The sequence below is a fragment of the Artemia franciscana genome, unplaced genomic scaffold, assembly GCF_032884065.1.
Source record: "Artemia franciscana unplaced genomic scaffold, ASM3288406v1 PGA_scaffold_55, whole genome shotgun sequence".
Taxonomy (NCBI): domain Eukaryota; kingdom Metazoa; phylum Arthropoda; class Branchiopoda; order Anostraca; family Artemiidae; genus Artemia; species Artemia franciscana.
In genome coordinates this window covers 780,867-807,598 of record NW_027062695.1, presented here as the reverse complement: position 1 = coordinate 807,598, position 26,732 = coordinate 780,867, and the positions used below count along the sequence as shown (strand labels likewise).

General features: G+C 36.1%; 1 protein-coding gene across 4 annotated transcripts in view; it reads right to left on the bottom strand.

Moving 5' to 3' along the window:
• LOC136042011 (glutamate-gated chloride channel-like) overlaps positions 1–26,732 on the bottom strand; it is a 261,734-nt gene that overhangs the window by 188,701 nt on the left and 46,301 nt on the right. For all 4 annotated transcript variants that reach the window (XM_065726850.1, XM_065726852.1, XM_065726853.1 and 1 more), the window contains 2 exons: positions 15,566–15,633; positions 3,667–3,739 (listed from right to left, as the gene is read on the bottom strand). In XM_065726850.1, coding sequence (XP_065582922.1) covers positions 3,667–3,739; positions 15,566–15,633 — 141 coding nt within the window. The remainder of the gene's footprint in view (positions 1–3,666; positions 3,740–15,565; positions 15,634–26,732) is intronic.

Sequence of the window (26,732 nt, the reverse complement as noted above, 5' to 3'; positions counted from 1 at the left end):
GTTGAAGGGCCAAATGCCGGGCTTCGAAAACCCAGAAATGATATTGTTCATGGTCAGTGCATTTGGATAAGCATTTCCTACAAGCTGGACAATATGGGTGATCTGGATCCTCTGAAACGGATTTGAAGTCATACAATCATGAAATGCTCTTTTCAAAGCAGACTTCAGTGGTCCATAGATAGTAATATCTAGAGGCTGAAGACGATGACTGCAGTGGGGTGGGAAGGATAGTAAAACAATGCCATTTGCACGGGCGTACATGATAACGTCAAGACCGATGTGGCTCTCATGGTTATCGAGCAATAAGAGGACCGGGCTGTCCTTGGAACATCGAACTTGTTTCTTGAAATGCTGTATCGCCTCGTAAAACAATGTTGCAGTCATCCAACCAGTTGTTTGGGCTAGGCCGAGACTTCCTGCAGGGGCCCCAAACATCATATGATCCTTGAACTTTGCTCTGGGGAATACGAAGACTGGTGGCACGGTTCCACCAATAGCATTGACAAAGCAACAAACAGTAACAAGTTCACCCCTTTCAGCTGTGGTAACCTGACCAACCTGCTTGGTACCGGTTTGTGCTATCACCTTGGGGCTGTCAAGTACAGTTGTGACCCCCGTTTCGTCACAGTTCCAAATGCTTTCTCCTGTGAATTTGTATTTGTGCAGGACAGCCTCCAAGTTGTCAAGGAATCTGTCAACATTAGCACGATTGAAGCTCGAGCTGCGAGCTAAGCTAGTGTTCTCTGGCTTTCTGAGAGACAAATCACCTTGCCTTATCATAAAGCCCTTCATCCAGTCTGGCCCAGCCATCTGTGCTTCTTCCCAGTTGTGAGGAACTTTCTTATCTAGTCTTTTTGCATAATCATATGCAAACTTTCGTGTTTGCATCAGGGTCATACCATAATGGACTTTCGAACAATGTTTCAAATAAACAGCAAGCTGGCCCTCTTCATTGGCCGTGAAAACTTTTGCAGTTGACAGTCTCTCTTTTCTTGTCGGAAGAAAAGCACTATTGAATGTGCCACCACTAGAGGTTCCAGAATTAGAGACCCCAGCTTGAATAGGCACTGGTATGCCCCCTTGCTCTTGCTCGCGTAGTTCTTTTGCTCGGCGAACGTTGTCGATAATGGTTGATTTCGGTATTCCGAAAGCTGTTGCAGTACTACGAATTGAAGCTTTGTCCATCAAAACTTTGGAAACAGCAATGTTCATAGCCTCATCTGACACACCCTTCGGGCGTTTTGGAACTCTGTTCCGAACCATAACCAATGATCTGGAAGAAACTTTGAAATTAAGACTTACCGAATTTGGCAGTGTAAAAATGACCTACAGTAAAAGTTTGCGTATGTTTAATAGTGAACCTATTAAACACTGGTATTAAGTTAATATAGAAAATATTATTCATTAGTTTAATTGATTAAAAAAAAATTTCACAAAAAGAAGTTTTCCCAGGAAAAGTAAAGAACTACATTAAACCGAAGATGAACATTAATAAAGTCAAATAATTTTTCCGGTGTAAAACTGTTCAAGTCAAACTCAAAACCCGCAAAAACTAAGAGGAGTAAGGCACACACCCCTCCCCCCGCCGTGCCTTCTAAAGACCAGAACATAATTTGCGATCTACTGAAAACAATCGTTACTTCTCCAGTCATTGAAAAAAACACAATCATAGCCAAAATTACTGAAAACAGACTAATGAATGGGTATTGACAGTTTAATAAAAATTACTGATATTCGTCTTTGAAGGTCTTAATAATTTTGGATTTATTAAAGTTAAAAATGAGAAAATATACAAAATGTATTTTGTTTTGATTTAATTCAACACTTCCCTCAACATTCCCTAAAGCTTCACTTGAATGCCCTTGGCATTTTTGGACACCATGGGCGAAACCTGCTCCCCTTTCCTGATAAAAGTACTATACATAAATAATGGGCTAATTGCTTAACTTACTGTCCTTTCTCCAACGACTGCGCGGTGGAGGTTGGGTTTGTTTTTTGGTTTGACATTTTCAGAAGCATAGTTATATGACCTTTCAACTATGCTTAAATGACTATCTCAAAATTTTGATCAGGTGGCTTTGGGTGGAAAAGGGGCTTTTAGGAAACCTATTGAAATTTTGAAACTTTGAAAAAATTTGATTGAAACTTCTATATTCAAAAGGGCATCACTGCCCTTCTCTCGTTCTGAAAGTAACAAACTCTTTTGGTACACCTTACTTTAGTTCTATGCTGGGAGCATCAATGTTAACCACAACTGAATTGTAGAGAGACCTATCTTTAACTTAAAACTGGTAAGGTTACGTTATTCATCAGGTTGGGGTGCCTCCGGTCAGCGACCGAAGGTGCCCCGTCGTGGACTGACCGAAGGTGCCCCAGCCGCCATTTTGTCAAACTTATTTTCTGACCCGAAAACAGAGAAAGATTTCTCCTTAGAAATACCACTATCTTCTAGTCCTATCATTTCTATGTGTATACAAATTTAATCATCGAAATCCATGCCAAACAGAAGGGGAAGGCTAGGTTCAAACAGAAGTAGAGAAACTTACTTTTCGCAAAAAAAATGGTACGAAACTCTCTCCAGCTAAACTGGCTGAAGCTAACTGAGGGAAATTTTCTTCGGATATCCGCCTTGTATAAACAACCTCCCCAGTGCCATCTAGCATAAAAATACGTAAACTCAAAATGAGTTATTGGGGGTGACCGGAGGCACCCCGTGACCAAAGGCGCCCCGGTCTCCCCTACCTTGCTCGTAAGTACTGTTTGGTTTCGAAATATTTCTTGAAAGGTTAGTGTGTTAGAAAACAAACTTTGGAGAAACTTCGGAGGTTTGATGGATTATTGACACCCCCTCTGAGAACTAAGAGATCTAATCCAATACACAGAAGAAGAAAATATTAGTGTCTAGTCTTAGTAAAATATGACGCTTAATATAAAAATAAGACAAGAAAGGTACACTATACCGCTAATGGTAAAAAACCCTGCAATGGGACAAAAAAGACAATAAGGTTCGTGGAAAAAAGTTGCAATAGAAAAGCTACAGTATATGACAAAAGGTAAAAATCTCTGAAATGGGATGAAAAGCAACATCCCTTTAACTGAGAAAATAACAAAAATATGAAAAAAAATAATAAAGTATGGGAAAATAATCGTTTCAAAATTTAGTAAATTGAAATGAAATCGTCTTGTTTCCAAGAACTGTTTGGTTTCAAAGTATATCTTGAAGTGTTTGCGTGTCAGAAAAAAAAACTTTGGAGAAACGGTAATTTGATGCCCCCTAAACTTAAAAGTTGGACTCTCAAATTTGATGGATTATGACATCCTCTAGAAAAGTTCGGAAAAGTGGAATTGTAACTTCTCCATAGGATTTGGGGTCGAACAAAAAGGAATTGCACCTGCTCCATAGAAAAATCCCCAAGGAAAAGGAATTGGAGCCGCTGGATAGGGAAATTCGCCGGGGACCATTATGCCTAGTTTTAATCTGATCCTCCAATGAAATATGTATTAGTGGCAAAAAGGGTGAAGATTTAACCTAGCATTAGATCTACACGCATCTATATTTAAAAATACTAGTGGCATTTCTGTCCCCACGACGGAAAAGTCTTTTTACGACATGAATTATATTCAAGTTTTTTTTTGTTAATCTGTACATAGCATAAACGTACTCACTGTTAGGAAATTTTTCAAAGCTTAAACGCTCATCGACCCATTCTTCACGAAATGTTAGTTGAGTGCTGTATTCCTACAAAAAAATATTTTGATTTTAACAAGGTAGCTCACAAGCATAAAAATTCAATTTACAAAGAAACTCCTACAAATTGTCCCTTATTGATAACAGGGTGCATTTTGAGGTTTGATAACAGATTGATAACAGGATTTAATTTTAAATTAAACAAAAAAACTCTCCGAAAAAAAATTCAAAGGAAAAATAAAGAGCTATATTACGACTTCAGAGGAGCAGAAATAACGTCCTAAAATAACTAGAATTCAAAAATAACTAGAAATTACTCTTTAAAATTAATGGAAATCCAAAAAGAACAGAAATTAAAATAAAGCAATGCAGAAATAAATTCCTATAATTACTCAAACCTAAAACGACCGTATATCACAGCCAAAAAAACAAATGAAACTCGAAAAGAAAATAGATTAAAATAAATAATCACACCAAACATAAAGGCTGATATAGATGAACAAGTAAATACTAGAATCAGTAAAAATTAAAGTAAATACTTAAGTCATTTTGAAACGAACAGAAATAACAACACACAGAATTCTGGCTATTATCCCATCTCCCAAACGTTTTATTGAAAACTTTTGAAATTTTAACAGTGCGCTTCAATTTTTCAGAACATCGACAAAAAGAAATAAAAGCCACAATTATATGTGGCTTAACATTCTAATATTTAAACATTCCAATATTTCAACAATGAACCTCCACCAAGTCGTCCTCAGTGCTCAAAAAAAAAGAGAAAACAACAAAATCTAACCTTTCGAAGTAAATTATGCAAGAGGAGAAAAGATACAAGAGGAGATGTGAAAGAAAAGATTTTGTTGTTGTTTTTCTTCTTCTTTTTTTTGAGCACTGAGGACGACTTCACGGAGGTCCTTGTCGAAATATTTCTTGATTTTTTCTTCCTATTTTACTACTGGCTGACAAAATTCTTGTTTTCTCACCTTTTTTATTTTTTTCACTTATTATATCCTTTTCTTTGTTGGTTTCATAATCCATGTATAGCCAGTGTGGTCTTAGAACGTATTTCAGTAGTTTTATATATAGTAGTATGATATTTTTTTCAACCTGTTTTTTAACTTTTAGTTACTATGGGCTGTGGTTTGCTCTTTTCTAGGTTGCAGCTACTGCTGCAACAATGATCGGCATTATGAAATTTCTGTGTCTATTTTTCGTTTTCCTTTTGATAAAGTCGCTAAGAAATGGGCTAAAAAAATTTTTTTTTTAATATGGAGCAGTTCATAGAATTGACCTGCAAATAAAGCAAACACACTACTCGATGCCATTTTTTATGCTTTTTCTGAATATAACAATCGTTATCAAATAAATTCAATTTTAAGCCGTTTTTGGCCCTTGAAAATGATAAGTTTTATCTATGGTTTTCGGGTATAAAAGAGTTATTGATTTCAAACTTACGATTTCACTGTGAAAATCAATTTGTTAAAGCTATATAAACCGCACTTGATATTTTTCGGCATATAGGTGAAATGACAGCTTTTGACCGGCCAAACAGAATAAGAAGAAAACATGGTGGAATTGTTTTGAATTTATTTATTCAACTTTATCTTGACAGGTTATTGTTTGTGAATTATACAACGTTTATAAGATGGATTCATAATGAAGTACTAAGTTTAATACAAACTTTCTAACCCATTTTTATGTCTAAAAAAATATTGAAAGAAATTATTATTTTCAAGGGTCCTAAAATGGCTTAAAATTGAATTTGCGGGAAAAGCAATTATTATATTCAGAAACAGCATATAAAATTACATCGAGTGGTATGTTTACTTTATTTGTAGGTAAATTGTATGAACTGATCCACATTTACCAAGATTTTTGCAAGAACAAAAATATTTCTTTTGCTTTACTAGATATGTTACATGGCAATTGTGTCAGCACAGAAAAAACCTATCATTCTAATTGACAGCCAATAATTTGACCTGTTTTACTTTTCCCCTTGCCTAATATTCTCCTTAATATCAAAAGAACTGTTTTTCCACTTTTATTGACAATAAACTAGAACGCCCGGGAAATTGAAGGGGCCAAGGGTGAAATGAGCTTTTGTTGTAGGTCATTTAATAAGGTTTGTAGGTCCCTTGCTATGACAACTTTCTTTGACTGAAATCAATGAAGCGATGAAAAGATAGTAGGAATCAAAACGAAAGAAAGATTAAATAAAATTTTTCAAAAAAGGAAATAAAATTACTACTGCTACTACTAACAACTCATCGCTGCACAAAGTCGCCTGGGTTCAACACAGCTACACCTGCTCCTCAGTCCCATTCTATTCAAAGCCTCACTCTTTACACCCTTCCAGAAAGTTCCCTTTCCATTTAAATCTTTCCTTAAGACAACCTACCACCCCAACCGCGGACGACCTGCTTTCCGCTTAGCCCTAGATGGTTGGCTGAAAAGGACAATCTTTGGCAATATGTCATATTTAAATGCCCCAGCCATCTCAACCTTTCTCTCATTATAGCCCTAGAAAGTGGGACCATACCACACTTTTTGTACAGCCTACCGTTTGAAATACGGTCAGTCAGCCGGGTAAAAAGAACAATCCGTAGGCAATTTAAAAACATCTAGCAAATCTTTATCCGCTTTTCGGAGCACCCATGCTTCAGAGCCATGTTTGACCACTGTCATTACTGTAGCCCCCAATATTCCAATCTTGGGTTGCAGACTTATCTTCAAACTCTTTTTATATTATTCTTTCTTTTTAACTGTGAAAGAATACCCTGAATCTTGGCTATTCTACTTTTAACATCTTCACTCTTCGCACCGTCTTTGCTAATAATGCTGCCAAGGTAAGTGAAGCTGCCCACCTGATCAATCTTCTCGTTGCCCAACGTCGCTTTTTCATCTTCACTTATTACCAACTGTATGAAATAGGCTAGCCTTATAGTTTTATTTATGAAATATGAATTAAAGTAGTTTAGATAAATCAAGCCTTGAAATAAATGTCTGAACATTTTTTGCAACAAGAAGTGAGGTATCAACCTTCGGCACTTTTATTCAGACTCAATCTAAACGAAGGGCGATGAGAATGTTCATTTAAACGTTCAACCTCCTACACCAACTACGGACGACCTGCTTTTCGCTTAGCCCTAGACTGTTGGCTGAAAAAGGACAATCTTCGGCAATCTGTCATCCTTCATCTGCAGAACGTGCCCTAACTATATCAACCTTTCTTTTATTATATCCCTAGAACGCTGGACTGAACAACACTTTTCGTACACCCTGCTGTATGAAATACGATCAGTCAGCGCGGTACCCAAAACAATCCGTAGGCAATTTCTCTGGAAAACATCATCCGCTTTTAAATCTTCATCCGCTTTTCGGAGCACCCATGCTTCAGAGCCATAATTAACTACTTTCATCAGTGTACCTTCCATTGTTCTAATCTTGGTTTGTAGACTTATCTTTCTTTTCTTCCAAACTTTAATTATTGTGAAAAATTACCCTATTCTACTTTTAACATCTTCACTGCTCCCACCGTCTTTACTAATAATACTACCAAGGTAAGTGAAGCGCCCTACCAGATCAATCTTTTCGTTACCTACGCCACCTTTTCATCTTCACTTATTCTTAGCCTTAGTGACTTAGTCTTCTTAACATTAATTTTCAAACCAATTTTAGCATCCTGAAATTGCAAAAGCTCTAAAAGCTCATTCATTTTGCTAACACTTTCATCTAGGATGCTTAAATCATCAGCATATTCTAAGTCAAGGCGAGTTTTTCCTCCCCATTTGATTCCGTGGTCTCCCATTGCCTTTCCTGTTCTCCTTAAGACAAAGTCCATCAAAACTATCCATATAAACGGGGATAGAACACAACCTGCTTAACTTCTGATTTAATACAAAACCTACTACTAAACTCATTTCCTACCTTAACCGCAGCAATATTATTCTCATGCATAGCACTAATCACTTTAATGTATTTTTCTGGTATACCATACAAGGATAAGACCTTTGCTAAAGCTCTTCTATCAACAGAATCGAACGCTGGCTCATAATCTAAGAAACTGAGGACCAAAGGTGTTCGACAACTAAGGCACTTCTCAATTATTAACCTAATAGTAAAATTTGGTCGACACGTCCTCTACCTTTTCTAAAACCGCACTGTTCTTCTCTTAAAACTTTGTCTACAGCATCTCCCAGTCTAAAAAGTATCTTATTATTAAGTAGTTTGCTACCTATAGAGACCGTACTAATGCCTCGATAATCACGACACACACTCTTATCACCTTTGTTGTATAGTGATTTAATTAAGGTTTTCCGAAAATTGTTAGGTACTTCCCCTTTTTCAAAAATGATATTCATAATCTTCAGTAAAAAGGAGTTCGTAAAATGACAAAAAGAGACATTTACAGCAGTAAAATAATATACTGTTACTAGTAGCAAGATTCTCAGACTACAAGCAGAAAAAATCGCGCACACGTGTCTAAGACTGAAAATCAGTTTATTACCAAAAAATAATGGACTATGATCTACACAGGGTCAATAAGGAAATCTCCCCAACGGAACACAGCGTTCAAATTCACCCTTCAACGAAACATCCTTTAAAAGTTCCAACTTTGACCCCTCCCCCCTTCTTTGCCCTGGGACAAAACTGGATAAACTTAATAAAATTACCTCAAAAATTTGTCATAGTTTGAATGGAATCTACTGAAATATGAGACAAAGATTTTTTTTTGCAAAAAAGAGTTTTAGATCTCCTGCGTATGACGTTGCATAGTTGTCAAAGAGTTGGGATTAGCAGACATAGCCAATTATTATCTAGGATAAAAGCTAAACAAAAAGAAACCTCCAAAATTGCTTCTTTAAGAGGCTAGATTAATTCATAAACGTAGGATTGCAAAAAATTTAAATAATTCAAGCTCGATTGAAAAAATTAGTATTGAAAATATATTTATGTTGTTCTGGTATTACTATTAAAAGATGATTTTAGTATTACTTAAGGATGACTGACTATATATTTTAACGAGTCAAATATATTTATAGAACGAATCAAATTCAATAAAATCAAGCATCTTTATACATTACAAGCCAATAAATATAAATATTAATCCAAGCACATTGATCTTTTTAGTCTGATCTATGGATAAATGAGGCTTTTTGACTACAAAGGTCTTTACGTTGGCTCTTTGGAAGCTGGTATTCATCCCAAGGATCTAAGGGTAAGCATCCAAGAATATTAACTAGATACTTCAAAAGTACTAAAATAAAACATTAGAAACTCGCCAAAGCTGGTTTCCAAGGATTTCTGAGACTCCTTGTTACATAAATGTGGCTACCATTGTAATGTTTAGGTTCAACATTAAACATATATAATACATATTTCTCGATTAGTTTCATATTTATCCCAATGTTGGCATTTAAAGTTCGGTTGGCTAATAATTAGATATAGATATCCAAAATCAAAACACGCTAAGTTAATAATTCGCAACGTCTTTGATTTTCACCAAAGTTGTTATTTAAGGTTTTAAGGATAGCAACAATTAAATATGACTGTTTTAACTGGTTTAGTGGAAACTTGGGAACATTGAGAATTTAATTTTCAGTGAAAAAAAGATTGCTTTGCTGTATCTGCTACGTTGAGTTTTGCAGAAGTTGGTAGTAGCAAGCGCCCAAGGAAAGAAAAACAAATAAGTGAAATATTAGCCAACATAGCTTAAAACGTACAAGACCAAACAGCTTAGTCAGAGCGCCAGATTCTGTATCTTGCTTATTTCGATTAGTACCCATGCCGGAAGGTACAAAAATATTAAGGGTGGATCCCATGGTAGTCGACCATGCTGGAAACGAATATCGTAGGGCGCATGTTCGCCGTTGGGGCGTTTCTGAGATATAGGCCAAAAACACAAAATTTGGCCTATAATGGAGTTCGATGATTCTAATTTTTTTTTTACAGATAAGATTGGTCAAATCCAGCGTAACCTTACATCAATAGAAAGGCGAGACTTAGGGCTACACGAATATGATTTTTGTTTGTAAAAAAAAAAAAAATAGTACACTTTTTACTGCAGTTTTAAAAAAAGTCAGATTTTTGTCAACAAATTTCTAACAGAAAAGCTAAAAACTCGAAATTTTTTCAAGATAAAGAATTTTTTTATATTAAAAAAAAGCCCGTTTGATTCCGAACACACTGAGCTAAGAAAAAAAAGTTTAAATTATTATATCTGGGGGGTCTACAACTTTTTTAGCGAGTGTACCCGATAATATGAATTTTGTTTAGTAACCTGCTACCTAGCGGGAAATTGATTGATAAGCTAAGCAGAAGAAATTGATAAGCAGAAGATGAAAAAGAAAAGTGAGTCAGGGAGGCCAAGATAAAAAAAACAAAAAACAGTTACTTCAGGTTGATTCAATATGTGATTCTGACGCAAATACTGATTTGCTGATGGATGATAATGAAGAATATGACACAAATTTGGAAGATCAAAAAACAATTTTTAAAGAAATAGAATTTTTAAAAGCACTTTTGGTGTTATAAAGTTGGCTGGAAAAATGAGTGTAATTTCTTTTTGCAGAAGTAAGAGACTTAATGAAAGTAATTTGATTTGTCAATATTTAATCTAATATCTTGCTTTTCCTTCATGAAGCACCAAACAACCATGCAACAGTCGAAAAATATCTGCGAACGTTCACGGCGATAAGTAAAGCTGTCGGAGGTGACGTTACGATGGTCACACGAGATCTCTTCATTTATCAGCTAGCACAGGGAGTGAAAAGTAAGTACCCGGATGACTTCAAAAACATAATCCTACGGATGGGAGGCTTCCACCTCCTGCTCAACTAACTCAAGGCAGTTGGTAAGATAATGGACAGCTCCGGACTCAAAGAGATTATAGTGCAGACAAAGCCGCTGCTACCTGGTACATGCGAAAAGGTATTTCAAGGGAAAGGCTACTACCAAGATATCAATGCTTACTGCATACTGTACGAGGTCTTGCTAGCCCTCTACTGGGAGTCCTTGGAAGAGTGTTACTCCGAAGCACAAGAAGACTTATCCCGTCTGGACCAGCTGGGTAGTGCCATTGAGTTATTCAGGACTTCATTGGCAAACGGTGCTAACGCGCGAATTGCACTTCAGAAGGCAAACAATACCTTAATCACTTTGGCTCCCATAATGAATGCCTTCGAAACCCTTCTAAATGCGTCACCCACGTTTGCTTTCTGGCGGTAGTTCATGGAAATACTTGAAATAACGATGCAATTCAATCATGCTGAACGAGACTGTGACTGGGAGTCTCATTTGACAGCAACTGCTCGGATGTTGCCATACTTGGTGGTGGCTGACCATCCTCAGTATACAAGATGTCTCATACAGTACCTATATGACATGCAAAGTTTACCACAAACCTTTCCTGATGTACACAGAAGGCTCATGAAAGGATACTCTGCAGTGAAGAGACCGCACACCAGGTTTACGGCCACCTGTTCCGATCAGATACTGGAATGTACAGTGAACAAGGATGCAAAGACAACGGCCGGAATAATAGGAGAACAAATGGATGAGAGACAGACTGAAGCTTGGATTCTTACCTTACCGATCCGCTGCCATCAACAATGGTTTCCTGCAAGTAGTCAACGTATCCACAGAGACACTGAAATATCACGAAGACAATCAGTCGATGACGACGCAATTACAACTTTCATGAGATAGAGTTCGAGACATTTTCACTACATGTGGCAATCCGTTCAGCAGAGTAGACTTCGACCTAGTGAATATTGTGACGTCAGAAGCTGTGGACGATGAAAAGATTGTTTCTCATATTATTTGCGTAGCCACAAAAGGAAAAGAGGTGGTTGAGGACTTTCTGTGCAACAGGAAAGACGATGTGAAAAAGGTTGTACTCCGAACTTTCCCTTCAGAGAGAAAAACTCAGAAAGTGAATGGTGTCCCTAAAACCGATCTCCTGAACTCTGAAGTAACAGCCTTGAAGAGAATCATTACTGCTCAGTTGAGCTACGGCGAAGAAAAGGAGAAAGCCGTTGCAAAGATCCTCACAAAAGAGATTCTTCTTTTCCGTCCATCCATTTTTGAACATCTTCCGCAACAATCAACCAAGACATCCTCTGGCTGAAAAATGAGGGCGGGGAACAAAGCTGTGCTGTTGAACTGGCTAAGAAAAAAAGGAGGACTTTCATCTTGGCCAGCCACTGTGAAATCCAAAGAAACAACATAAGCTACAGTACACATCATTGACCTAATGTCCAAGATAAGGTCATATCGGCCTGCCAGGTTTGAAACAGTCAAATCCTTCGTGGAAAGATTGCTTCTATCATTGCTGGATTATCTTCCAGTGGGTATTCCTGAAGTCCACATTGTCGCATATCGGTACAACGGGCTGTTTGGGAAGCTCACGGACACCGGAGAGTTGATCTCCTTGAAATCAGCATGCAGACTCCGACGAGGGAAAGGCAAAAAACCTCCAGATTTCCGCTCTTAGCACAATTACTTGCGAGCTCATTACTTGCTTGCCCTACTTGCAAGCTCAGCGTCTAAAAGCCGGCTCCTCGAAATTTTGTATGAAACCTGGGAGCAGATGAGTGATCAGCTTCCGAACGCACTCAACATTTTTCTCTCAGGTGGGTTCAAGGAGAGATTCAAAATGTCTCTGGTCAAGCGTGGCTGCTGTCCAACTTTATCAGAACACTGTTACTACGAGGAATGCTTGTCCTCCAGCCACGAAGAGGCTGACCAACGCCTTATGACACATGTCAAGTACGCTAGCCGTTACGCTTGTAGCATCGTAGCATCGTTGTGCATGCCAACGACACAGACATGGCAGTAGCCTGTGTTCATTTTTTTGAAGAGCTTCAAGCTGAAGGACTGAGCGAACTTTTCTTGAAGTTCCCGACTTACATTATCCCAGTACACGAGCCGGTGGATGGAGTCCACTTGTACAAAGAGGAGCAGATTATGTTACCATTCGTGCACTGTCTGCCATGTCGTGAAACAATGAACTTTTTATTCGGCGTCGGGAAAGCTTCTTTCTTAAACACCGCGGTGTCTCCAACTTTTGCCTCAAAAATGGTGTCTGTGACGGAGCGGATCAAGGATGCAGAAGGGAAGCTTTCAGTCGGCGCGTTTAGAGAATTTTACGACCTATCAAAATTCCTGGTCATTGTAAACAATACGGTAAACAGGCCGGATTCAATTCACTGGCCAGTGTAAGGGCTTACATTCGGTGCCAGAAATAAGATGTGAAAAGACCTTCTGACAACACCTTTGAGCCATACATACGAAGAGCCATATTCGCTACATGGTTAATCTTGTCGTCAGTACAGGCTCGGTCGAGCATTCCAGATCCACTTCTCCTTGGATGGAAGATGGCTGAAGGGGGAGTAGATGTGGTCGTCTAAAACTGTAAAGAAGCATCAAGCCTGGAATCTTACTGCAGATGCAAAAGTGGAAAATGCAGGAAAGACTGTAGCTGCTCAAAAATGAAAGGATGCTGCAGCTTATGCTCCTGCCGCGGAACGAGGAGGGCATGCAGGGAGTCTGACCTTGCCCCATCTGAATTCTTGGAAGAAGAAAATGAGGAATATTTGTGAAAATTTTATTTGATACCTTTTACTTTTAATTACAACAGGTCCCTAATCAGTTACTATTGCCCAATTTTACGGGCAGGCTGAGTAAGACAACTCCAATGGCCGACTGAATCCATCTGTGAAGCAGAATTCTTTTATGTAGTAAATAGCTCAGTCGTATTACTGGCAAATCAGGTCCCAAAAAGGTAATTGCAGACGCCTTAGTACACCAGAAAACATATTCATCCATTCTGAAAAAAAAAACAACAAAAAAAACACTTTTTTTAGTCAACATTTTTTTTCAACCTATTTTTATCTTTAAGTAAAATTTTAAAATTTTAAACAGTTTGGAAGTTTGAAGTATTCCTACCCTTTGAAGAAAAAAAATATTACGTCCCTTTTCACGATACGGCTAGTGATCATTTCAGTGACACTACAAAAAAAAAATCGCAGACCTTTTAAAAATAAAAATAGTTTATATGTTTTTAGCTCAAATTGTAAGGAATTGAATGCACTTTCTTTTCGAATATGAAAAAAAAATTTGTTACCTTAAAGAAATTTCGAGTTTTTAGCTTTTCTTTGAGATATTTGTTGAATTCTACAGCACTTATTTTGAAACTGCAGTAAATAGAGAAAAAAATAGTTTTTTTTTCAATTTAAAAATCATATTCTTGAAGATCTAGATCTCTTCTTTCGATTGACGTAACATTACGCCAGATTCCTCATCCCAATAAGTCGCAAAAAGATCCTGAATCGTCACACTTAGCTATAGGCTAAATTTGGCGTTTTTGGCCTATATCTCAGAAACGTCCCAACGGCAAACATGCGCCCTACGATATTCGTTTTCAGCATGGTCGACTACCCTAGGATCCGTCCTCAGCATTTTTGTACCTTCCGGCATGGGTGGGTGCACGATACAGAATCTGGCGCTCTGACTAGCTTAAGAAAGAACAATTTTCTTTGAGAGTGTAGTTGTCTTTGGAAATCATTGCATTTTTGTGGAAGGAAAGCGTTGTAAAATTTAAATAGTTGGTTTTACTTATCTCTGTTTACGGTTTGACGAGACAACACTGACGAAAATGCAATACTACCCTAAATTCGTCATAGTTTTGAAACAAAAAAAGAAAATCTTAGAAAATTGTTGTTTTTAGGATTAATGGATGTTTTAGGTGTGGCCTAAGATGATACTAGGATTTTTAAGCAGTCGATAACAAATCCGAGAATAAGATGGAGCTTGCAAATCATAACGCACGAATAATATTGTTGAAAAATAGTAAATCATCAAAAGTTGAACTGACCAAGCACGACAAAATGACCATTTCATTAACGCAGGATGTTTAGGCATGCATACTTTCACAATACTTAGACAATAGATAGGACAATAAATAAATGAAATTCTGTAAATTAATAAGTGATATTTTATTTATCGTTTGATTGTCAGCTTTGTTCTTAATATATCTCAATTGAAAATATAAACGTTTTCTTTGGTTTCAGTTACTCTCCAGACTGGAGCAGAGTAATCTATTAAACATTGAATGATACTTGATTGCAGATAATTCCTTGACTAGACCTGATTACTCCCATTATATACTTGGCTGTTGTGTGAATTGATTTCAGTTTTTTTCAATTCTTGGTTTTTATCTTCTTGATTTGCTTGTTAATTCTGAGCTAAAGTTTTTTAGTTTCTAAGCGTTGCAATTTCTGTTTTTTTCTTCTTTATTATCACTGAGGACAACATGTTGCTTATGTTGGAACATTATTACGACTGATTTTTGCTATGAATTTCCTTGGCCTTAGATACACTTTTCATCCTTATTACTTTTTCTTGGAATTAAAAAAAAAATACCGTTTTATTTTCAACAAACCTAGTTGGTATAAGCAATGCTAACCTTTACTTCATGGTTTATAACTGTGGCAGGATAACACTTGAAGCCCAATGGACAAATGTTCAAGTAGAAAATGCCACGGATAAAATGCTGCTTTACCACGAAAATACTTATAACAAAAAAAAATCTTCGTATATATTCATTTCTTCTTTCTAGTCTGTTTTCTTTTAACCTTTTTTTAGTAAGTTATTTTTACTGCTATAAAACCTGCTAACGGCGATTAACAGTGCAAAACAACGGAAAACTGCAAAATATTTTTTTTTAATTTCTGGAGGTCTGTGGCAAAATATTCAAATTTTCTGCTTTCTTCACTTGCTACGATATCCGAATACCTTCTGCTTTTAATTTCTCTTATTTAGCTTAATGGGCCTTAAGAAATAGTTAATAGCAGTCAATGAATCAAACTAACTCACCATTTTATAGTCATCTATCTGGCTTATTGATCTTAGAAGCAAATTCACTCGCATCAGCACGGGTCCATCTAGAATAAGGAAAGAGGAAAAAGAAACGACAAAAAATAGCTACTTATTTACCTTTTCATAAAGATAAATAAAATCACACGATAAAACTAATAAAGTCGAAAACAAATCGGTGAAGCAAGCCGAACCAAATTTACTAGCCGGTCATCAAATCTTCATTATCCCAAGGTTTTACCTCCATCTTCATTTATTCATTTCATTTCTTCTTGAATAGAAAATTTTGAAATTCCTTTTAACATAATTCCCTCCCCATTAATTCCTTTTGGAGAAATCTTCTGAACAAAAACGATAAACATGTTCTGTTGTAGCTAGTACAAAATTTCTGTTGCATTGAATTTTCTGGAAAAGTTATTCCAATATTGTTCAAAGTTTGCGAGGAGTTTAGAAAAAATGAACACACTTATTCTAAACAATTTTTCATAATAATACATAGTAAATGATAGTTTTGAGGTATTATTACTGGAATGTTTTTGCATTTTTTTTTAAATTTCAGGTGTATCTCTTAGGGATTTGTGGTCCATTTGAGCCTTTTCTTGAAGCCATGACATCCACACAGGTTCAATATAGCCACCCAGGGAAAAATGACATTTCTTATATATTCTTATATTCTTATATATATATATATATATATATATATATATATATATATATATATATATATATATATATATATATGCAAGTTGCCCACTGTTAACATATAAGGCTTCTATAGAAGGGGTGATCGTATAAACTTTGGAGGATACTCATTCGATTGTAAATCGGAAGTTCTAGTTCCTTTTTAATGATCAAAAGTGACCGAAGGGCAACACGGTCCCCCCCACGCTCTCCCCCCCTCCGAATCTATCCAACCAAAATTGTAAGATGGCAATTTCATTCAAAATAGTGCAAAGGTCAAACAACCACGTCTCCAGGGTAAACAACGCCCCCGGCCTCCGGAGCAAGGGATATAAGTTATGCAAATTGCCTATTGTTAGCATACAAGGTTTTTATGGAAAGGATATTTATATAGACTTCGGAGGGAGCTAATTCAATTGGTAATCTAAAGTTCTAGTACCCTTCTTAAGTGTCAAATGTAATCACAGGGCAACCACTTCCAAGTCCTTTTTCCCCAAAGACATCCGATCGAAACTTGGAGATAGTCATTTTGTTCAAAATAGTCCAAAGTTCAAATAGCTATACATCTGGAGTTAAAAATTCTCCTGTCAAGCTATTAGTACCAGGGCTCTAATTTATTATAGTTGCTCATTCTTAAAATACAAGTTTCTTTTTATTAAGAAAAGAGGGCATGTTTGATCCATGATTTCCAAAGTAGCTTAGAGTATTAAAGTTTAAAGAAATTTTGAGGGGGGTACCAAACACAATCGAAACACACTTTGTCCTTGCTGGTTGTAAAAAAGGAATATCTCCAATATTTAAGGAGTGGCTGATGGCATTAGCTTGAAACTTTCAATATCTGTTGAGGAAGAGGTGAAACTAGCCTCCCTCCAGCCCTTTTTATGCGTCCCCTCTTGTTAACAATGGCCACAACTTTGCAATTGTCATTCTGTTCAATCTAGTAAAAAAGTCTTATAGCTATGACTCCAGGGATGTCATGCCCTTCTCGGCCCCGGGGCAAGGATTGTAAATAATTCACTTTATCCATTGTTTACATGTAGGATTTATACTTGAGAAAAAGTTATAGTTTTGTTCGCGGGTTGAGCTTACAAGGCCAAAGGCATTAAGGTGAAACTTTGGAGAATGTTCAGGTGTATCTTAAACGAAATGAAAAGGCACTATATGTATATGATTTATCAAAAAGGTGGGTCGGCAATGTCTTCGGAACGGCTGAAGTTACTGAGTTGAAGCTTTTAGAATATGATTAGGGGCAAGTTTTAAACTGCTTTGAGAGCCGCCCTGCCAGTACCCCTCCCATGTCCTTTTTAGCTGCCCTCTATTCAAAAGCACTTGATCAAAATTTTGAAATAGCCATCTTGTTCAAAATAGTGTGAGGGCCCAATAACCATGTCAATGGGAATATTGTAAGCCTCTCTAGCTTTGGAGAAGCATGCTAAACAGAATAGAAACATAATCTGTGCACGCTAGCTGCCAAAAGGGTGTATCACCAATATCAGAGGAACGGCTGAGCATTTTAAACTTACAGGGTATGTTCAGGAGAATGTTAAAAAGTGATTGAAGGGCTACAATCGACCACCCCTTTACCCTTCTTAGATGCCCCTCCCCTTTTTAGATGCCCAAAAATAGGCAAAAGATATACTAACTATGCCTCCAGGGATGCAATGCCCCCCAAAGCTCCCAGAGAAAGTATTGTAAATTGTACAACATACTATTTTTTAATCATTCTTACCCCCATGCCCCTAAACAATGGCTACCGTCCCTTCTTGATAATACATCGCCGTATTACGAAGCAACCCACTTCAGTTAATTAAAACACTAAAATAAACTCCGGGAACTTATGGGTACAACAAGAAGGAAGATGTCATCCTGCGGTACCCTTGTGGACATTGCAGACTTGTGGATAGTGTGTAGGACAAATCCTGCCATACAATTTGATTTTCGATTAAAGTTTTCCCTGGAAAATTCCCCCGGAAAATTCTCCCCATACACAGAATTGTAATCCAAAGAGATAGAAAGACATCTAAAGATTTCTATAGATAGTTTCAGGGAAACTACTTCCAGAAAATCCCCCCTAACTGAAAATTATCCCCCAGGAGATCCCACCCCACTTAAGACTCCCCCGCAAAGAATATCCGTATGTTTCCTAATAACAGATACTATATGTAAAAATGGACAAATTGCAAAACTTTCCCTAGGCCTGGGGGAGTCATATCTTCCCTAGAAGCATATTAATTAGACCTTGGACCTTTCAATTATGATGAACCAAATGGCTATCTCAGATTTCATTCGACTGTTTTTGGGGGGTAGGGGGCTATCTACCCTTCAGTTTATTTGATCACTTACAAGAGCATTTAAACTTCTGATTTTGCTCGAATGAGCCCTCTCCTAATCCTCTAGGATCCTTGGTTCGATTTATTCATCCCTGGGAAAAAAAATTAGCACATTCATGATCTTTTTATAACGACGAAGACTACACTGTCATTTAATCATAAAACAAACAAACTTGGAGATGTTTTAATTTTAGATTTTAAGATCCCATTTTATTATAAATCTTATTTCATTTATATACATAGATTGCTGAGGACAGCTCTTGGACATAGAGCCAAAATTCTCTTAAGCTTAAACAGATTCCACCGTCGTAGGTAAATTCCCTGTGGTTTTACTTGTTGTTGTTTTTATCTATGATTATTTTTTGGGGAGAAATAAACAATTCCGACAAATCCAGTCAAAAAATCCGATTTCTTTTCGTATTGCCTTTTATGTTCAATTGACAATTAACGAAAACAGCGACCAAAAAGAGGTCAATCGCTGATATTTCAAATAAATTTCTCGGAAATGTATATCCATTAGAACTGAGTAAATCCCAGTTCAATACTGCGACACTGCTTACACAATCTATTCCATTTAGATATTTATCGGCGAATTTCTTAGAAAAAAAGGAGACGGAAAAACAAATTGGAATGCTTGCATAACTGTATCATAAAAGATTAAAATCTCTGTAAAATACACGATTAAACTAGCATGTCATAAAACTTCTGTTCGAAGAAAATGACCAATATAGAAGGTAAACGAAGACCCAATAAACGAAAAAATAGAGAGAACATGAAAAAGACAGAAAACAAAACGGAAAAAAACAATAAATAAACTGACTAGCAAATTCTTTATCAAAATTTCTTTTTAGATGGACATACAATAAAACTATAATTGGATGTATCATTAAAATAACCGTGGGTAAATGAAGAACAGGACAAGAAAAAGATGGAAAACAAAACGGAGAAGAAAAACAAAGAAACAAATTAACCAATCCTTTAGCATAATTTGTTTTTAGATGGACATAAAATTAAACTGAAATCGAATGTACCATTAAAATAACCGTGGGTAAATAAAGAACTAGACAGGTTTACATATTTAAAGGATTTCAAGTCCGGATTTGACGGATTGTAATCTTAATAAAATGTCTTTGCTGAGTTTTTAAGAAACAATTGTGCAGGATTTTCCAAAATTGAGACGCTGTGGTCTAGATAACTCCCATGGAAAACCATCAAAATACATTTATACCATCACTTGTACCCAAAAAGTAAACAATGCAGGATATGTTCATATCTTGAATTCTACACTCTTTCCTTGATTTTTTGCTAAAGATGGTCTAATGATGCTTGCAAAGTGTTCGGTAGGTATCTATCTGACCCAGAATATTTAAATGCCTAAAAGCCCACGACACGGAGTTACTTTGAAAATCATGTTGTGAATATTGGTTGCACGGTTACACGGCTATTTTTTTAATTATATGGAAACATAAATGCTAATCTACTAACATTTGTTGTCAATTAGTAGAAATATATATTAGAGGAAGGGATTAAAGATGAGAAATTAAACTAAAAAAGAACTGAAACGGTTCATAAAGGCTCAAAACACCAATAAAGCAAAAAATTAATCAGTAAAAAATGAATTAGTCAAAATTTATATTTTAAATGAAGAATATTTGTAAGTTTCATTCACCCTTGCTTCTTTTTTATCAATTTTGCGTTTAAAATTGAACGTAAAGTTTTCTCAAAAAACGCTTTAATGACATGAATTAGCAATAGTCGAAAGGTTAGCATGACTGCTGGAAAAATAAAATTGCTGCAAACATTTTTTTTTATTGACAATGGAAACACATTTTTGTTCAGAAACACGCTATGGTATGTAGCCATTGATAGATTCCAGAGCAAGCGTAGTTTACGTTGGTTTCATGGTAATTTCCAGATTTACAATATTCAAAGAAGGTAAAATAAGGAAGGAAACGAAGAAAAAAGCATAAAATTCGTTAGCTTGATTAAAGTCTACAATTCGAACAAGAACAAAACAGTAAGCAATATAAGCTCCCCTCTTAAAGATAACTCTCAACGGCTCTTTAACTTCTTGATCTTTCTGCAGGAAAAAGAGTTTCTTTCGAGGTTGAAGGGGATTCAGTACCTTAAAATCATTTGCAAGCCACAGCGTCACCTGAATTTGTCAAAGACAAATGGGACATTCGCGAATTCGCCTAGGGGACTAGCTACCATCTAGAGCTATATAGAATTTGTGGCTTGACTTAGAAATTTGATTGAAAAGGTGGTTAATTTTTACGTTCTCCTGTGTTGACAAGGTTTTCAGTCAAAGCGAGTAGCACCAAAGGTAACTCTCAAAGCTGTCAAATTGCTCGGATAATATCTCCTTCAATCTTATTTTTGGTGTTTCCCTAGCAGGCATCATAAAAAACTTTTAGCTACTGCCCTTTCCTGAACTTACAAAAGAAAATATATGCTTTGTTTTATCACGAAAAAAACAAAATTCACTCTTCCTAAGGACTTAATTTTCAACAAAACTATATCTTCAGCACAAAACAGGAGACGCTAAATATTTTTTCTAAGATTTTTGGATAAGCAGGCGTCAGCTCATAGTTACCTGTCAGTTTATTCGGTTTTTTATTCAAGCTCTAAAAGTTTGGGGAAGACCACCCAATCAACTGTAAAGTTTTCGGCCACAAAAACTAAAGACGTCTATAAAGAACGAGGTAGAGTGATCCTTGAAGGTATTGAATACCCTTAAATTCACTCTAAGCCTTTTTCCCCTCCCTCTCCAGACCTTAGTCTTAGCTTCACTCATCTATAATATAAATGGCATAAAGAAATACATTTTACCGAGGTTTCACCGAATCTCAGAATTCACGTACACTAAGCGGAACGTGCCAAGAGTAGCAAGAGTTGGCCAAGCATAATGGAGCTGTACCATGTGTTAGGCTTAAGTTTTTTTATTTGTAAATGGACAAAACATTCTTTACAAAATACAAACAGTGCATGCAAGCAAAAATTGGTAATATTGCTAGCTTGCAGCATAAGATACTGACCAGTACCATCAATCCTAATAATACAACTACTAGTAAAAAAAAATGAAAAGGAAATAAAATCCAAACAACACACTGGACTTTTTCAACAGTATCATTTCCTTAACACACCCATACCACAACCCTTTACCACCCTACCTCCTTTCCTAGCTGTTAACCTTCCTCCCTGCCTCCTCACCTCCCTATATCTTTTCCTCTTCACTACCCCGTTCACTTCAAACCATCCAAATTGACATTCAAAATAGCCTTTATCCTGCTCCCTATCAACAAAAAACAAATGAGCCTACCCCATCATTTAATCAATACGTTGTGGAATGCATTTAAAGGGGTGGGACTGTGTCACGTGTGGTGGAATTCTGCAGCACAGGTTGCACTCCATGATTAAGGGCACTGTTTGGGGGCGAAAGGGGGGCAGCTGCCCCCCGACAATGTACAGAAAAATTATCATATATCCTATGCTCCTTGACTATCCGGATATGGACCCCTCTTGTCCCCCCAATAAAAATGCCAGAGATTCGCCCTTGTCTAAGATGAAAACCAGGTGGCTGAAACTAGGTAACCCCTTGAATTTTGTCTCTATTTCGATTTAGAATTACTTTAGACCTTGCAAGAATTATTCCCCTAGTCCGTTTTGAAAATATCTATCTATTTCTAATTTTGAATCCACACAACAGAAAGCTAAAATAAGACATTTAAGATAAACTTGTCATATCAAAGTTGTGTCAATTCTCGTCAGAAATGTAGATTTTAAATAGAAGAGCATTTTGATAAAAAGTTCAGCATGGAAAGCTGGAGTTTGCACCCCCCCCCCTCATAGATAGGACAGTGCTATTTTGTTGTCCATAGTAAATGCACCTAAACGTGCCCTTTTCTTATACCTGTAGAGCTAAGATTGAATTTTATGTTAAAGAGTATGGGTGATAGGGGGGGGGGGCAGCCGCTCAACATTTAAGAAAACCTTGAATATACTATAATAGAAAAACGGATTAAATATGTAGTTTTTTTTTCCAAAGAAGGAAAAAGCGATGGTAAATTTTCAAGTGAAGGTAGATTATCCTTTTTGTAATGGGATCTCCCACCTCCTCAACTCCTGTTCTTTACGCTGAAATTTGACTTTTTTTAATGACCCTTTGAATGAATGCTCCAACACAGGAGTAATTTTTTTTTAATAAAAATATTTGAGCGTCAAAGACCTCGTTTGTTAGTTTTCTTGATTTAAATAATAGAATTATCCGGTCAAATGCTTTGAAGGCAATTGATAAATAAAACAATTACAATCACCAAATCCCTACACTTGTAGAATTTCAAGATAATTTCTGGAGAATACTGGCCAAAAAAGCGCCTAAAAACGGGAGGGGATCAAAGGGTGGTCGCCCCATCACATACAAAATAACTAATGTTCGTTTTAAGTTTTATACTAGTCTTTAACCCCCATTATAACAAAAATTGCTGCCAAATCTAAATAAAGCTGGTTTTAGTAACAAATGCGATTTTGCTTAAGGAAGGTTTTATTTCGGCAATTTTATGCTTCAGATGGCATTTATAATGTGTAAATGTTGTCAAGGGAAACATTTTAAACCAGCGAATCAATTCAAAATTTTTGACATTGTCAAATTTTTACAACAAACGTTTTAAAACTGTTTAAAAACAGGCAATGCCATCGTTGGGATTCAACCCCTCATCGCCCTCCTCCCCGTAAAATCCCGGTGTACATTTTATTTCCGTGATAATTGCACAAAAGCATTGGTCGTAGAAAATAGTGAAAATTTCAATTGTTGCTTTTAAGTAAAAAAGATTGCACCAGAGTAGACTGATTTTTCACCATTTTGTGCCACAAAGCGACAGATATGATCAAAAAGTTACAAAAGTCTACAGGTTGCAGACCCATGAAGGTGTAAAGCCCAAGGGCATATTTTCCATATTTCCCAAGGGCATATTTCCTCATATTCGTTTACAAAGAAATTTGCAGCTTATTGTTTCCTTGCTATACCAGGTGAAAACGGAAGTAAATTACATATTGGAGTTGAAACTTAAAACAAACAAAAGCTAAAATTACAACAAGGGAGATAGGAGATTTTACCACAATTGCACAAGCTTTTCACTATCAGGTTTTTGATTCAAATGTTCTGAATGGCAATAGATAAAAAATTAATTTTTACATTTTTTTGCAAAAACAATGAGCGACAGGCTGTATACATTATTTTCTAATATCCTTAGTTGATATCCCTTTTCTAATATCTTTTCTAATATAATTTTGATTCTATTGTAGCACTGTAGCATTGTCGTATAACAGCATCTTGTCAACTGCTGCTACGTACGATACTTAGATTAGTACAGTAAACGGTATTTATGTAATATCAATTAAAACAAACAAAAGTTAAAATTACAACAAGGGATATGGGAGATTTTATAGCAGCATAAGCTTTACACGATCAGATTTTCTATTCAAGTTTTGAACGACATAGGTAAAAAATTAATTGTATTGTTATTTTGTAACTGATCAACAGGTTTTACACATTACTTTCTAATATCCTTTTTCTAATATCCTTTTTAATATAACTTTGATTCTAGAGTAAAAATATCGTGTAACAGCATCTTGTCAACTACCGTCTGCCTACGATACTTAGATTAATATAGTAAACGGTATTTATGTAATATAAATTAAAACAAACAAAAGTTAAAATTACAACAAGGGATATTGGAGATTTTATCACAGATGTACAAGCTTTACACGATCATATTTTTTATTCAATGTTTTGAATGATAATAGTTAAAAAAATTAATTGTAACATTTTTTTGTAAAAACAATGAGCGAAAATGAGTAACAAAGGGCGATTCCCTTGTAAGATAGCCGAGTTCTCACGACACTACATTTAGAGGTAGAGATGTCAGCGCGACAAGGGATAGGCCCTTTCTCACCACTTTGTATGGCATACTGACAGATTAATGTTTTTAGCCGTTTTCTTAGTTGTCTTTTGAAACTTTTTTCTAGTTTCTATGAGAAATAAGACGATGAATTTATTGCTTTGGAATGCAAACAAACTACTGTTTACCCCATATAGAAATTTAAAATAGCTTTTTCAAACAAACTCTACCCCACTGGTTTATAGCTTTCTAAGAGGGAACGTCATAATCCTTCAAACCCTAGGACACATATTGCATTAAATCACGTCTATTAAAAATGAACAGAATTTTAAATATATCTGGGTAAATTTTTCAAGATAACCTATGCACGGGGGGAGAGAAAGGAAGTTCCTGTATTATCTGAAAACGGTCAGAAAATAAAATTAAGAAGCAAAGTTTTGTTACCTGAAAGTAAGCAACAACACTAAAACTTAAAATGAACAGGAATTATTCCATATATAAGAAAGGCCACCCCTTCCTCAACCTTTGCTCTTTAGGCCATAGCTTGACTTTTGTTCCAATTCCTTAAGAAAGACTGCTCAAACAAAAGTAGGTCAAGGAAGGGGCAGCATCCCTTATATAGGAATAATTTCTGTCCATTTCAACTTTTAATGTTGCTCCTTACTCTTAATTGAAAAAAATTATTATATTTTTCTAATTAGGATTTACTTTGGACAAATTGTTATATTCATTTAGGATTGCCCTAATCAAATCTTGTTGAGTGTAATTTAGGGAATCGTTGGTTCCAAGCTCTTCCTCTACCATTTCCTAAAAAGGCACGGGATGGAATTATCAATGGTAGGAGTATCCTACGTGCGACAATCCCTTACCTCCTTTTCAAGATGAGTCAGAGCCCTAAAAAAAGGAACAGTGATTATATTATAGACGCTAAAATTAAAGTAAAATCCTATTATTTATCTTGTAACCGCTATTCGGAGCTAAGGTACTCCTATTACTAATTACTACTATTGTAAGCTGCGTAAAATTTGGCTTTTAAAGGCTTATTTTTAACCTTGCAGAATTTAACACTTTTGAATAAGCTTTTGAAAGTTGTCCTAGCTACGAAACACAGCACGCTTTAAAAATAATGACATAAAAAAGCTAATGTTTTTAACTGAAAGTAAGGAGCGACATTAAAACTTAAAACGAACAGAAATTACTCCGTATATGAAATGGGTATCCCCTCCGCAATCCCTCGCTCTTTACGCTAAAGTTTTTACTGTTTTAAAAAGTAGAGTTGAGAGAAAGAGTCAAACTTTAGCGTAAAGAGCGAGGGATTGCGGAGGGGACAACCCATTTCATATACGGAGTAATTTCAGTTCGTTTTAAGTTTTAATGTTGCTCCTTACTTTCAGTTAAAAAACTAGTTTTTTATGTAATTTCTGAACGTTTTTGAATTAATGCATGTTTGATTTTGGCTCTCCGCACATAAATTATTAAAATGAAATTTGCATATTAATTCTTTTTTTGGCTAAATGGCTTTCTCTTAGTTTTGATCAGACGATTTTCAGAAATAAGGGGTGGGGAAGGAGGCCTAGTTGCCCTACAATTTTTCGGTTACATAAAAAGGCAACTATAAATTTTAATTTTTAACGAATGTTTTTATTAGTAAAAAATATACGTAACTTAAGAATTAACTTACGTAACAAACTTTTATATTCTTAAATTTTTATTATGTATATAAGGGAGTTTGTACCCTCGTTAATACCTCGCTCTTTACACTAAATCGTAATTTTTGTCCCAATTCTTTAAGAATGACCCCTGAATCAGAAAGGCCGTAGAATAAATAGTTGAAATTACTAAAAATACTATAGCATAAAGAGCGAGGTATTTATCCCTCCTAAATACCTCGCTCTTTATGCTAAAGTATTTTTAGAACCCCTCATATGCGTAATAATCTCTGTTCGTTTTAAGTTTAAATGCTACTCCTTACTTGCAATTGAAAAAACTTTTCCATGTTTATTTTTTCATTGTTTTTTTATAGTAATTTTAGAAGATCCTGCGCCCTTTTCATTGAATTTCTGTTCCCCCATGACATATTTCTCCAAGGAAAGATCCTCCCACATAGCCCCCTCCCCTCATCCCCACCCCCAAAACCAAAAAAAACAATCCCCTGAAAACGTCTGTACACTTCCCAATAACCATCATTATATGTAAACACTGGTCGAAGTTTGTAACTTGCAGCCCCTCCCCCAGGGACTGTGGGGGAATAAGTCA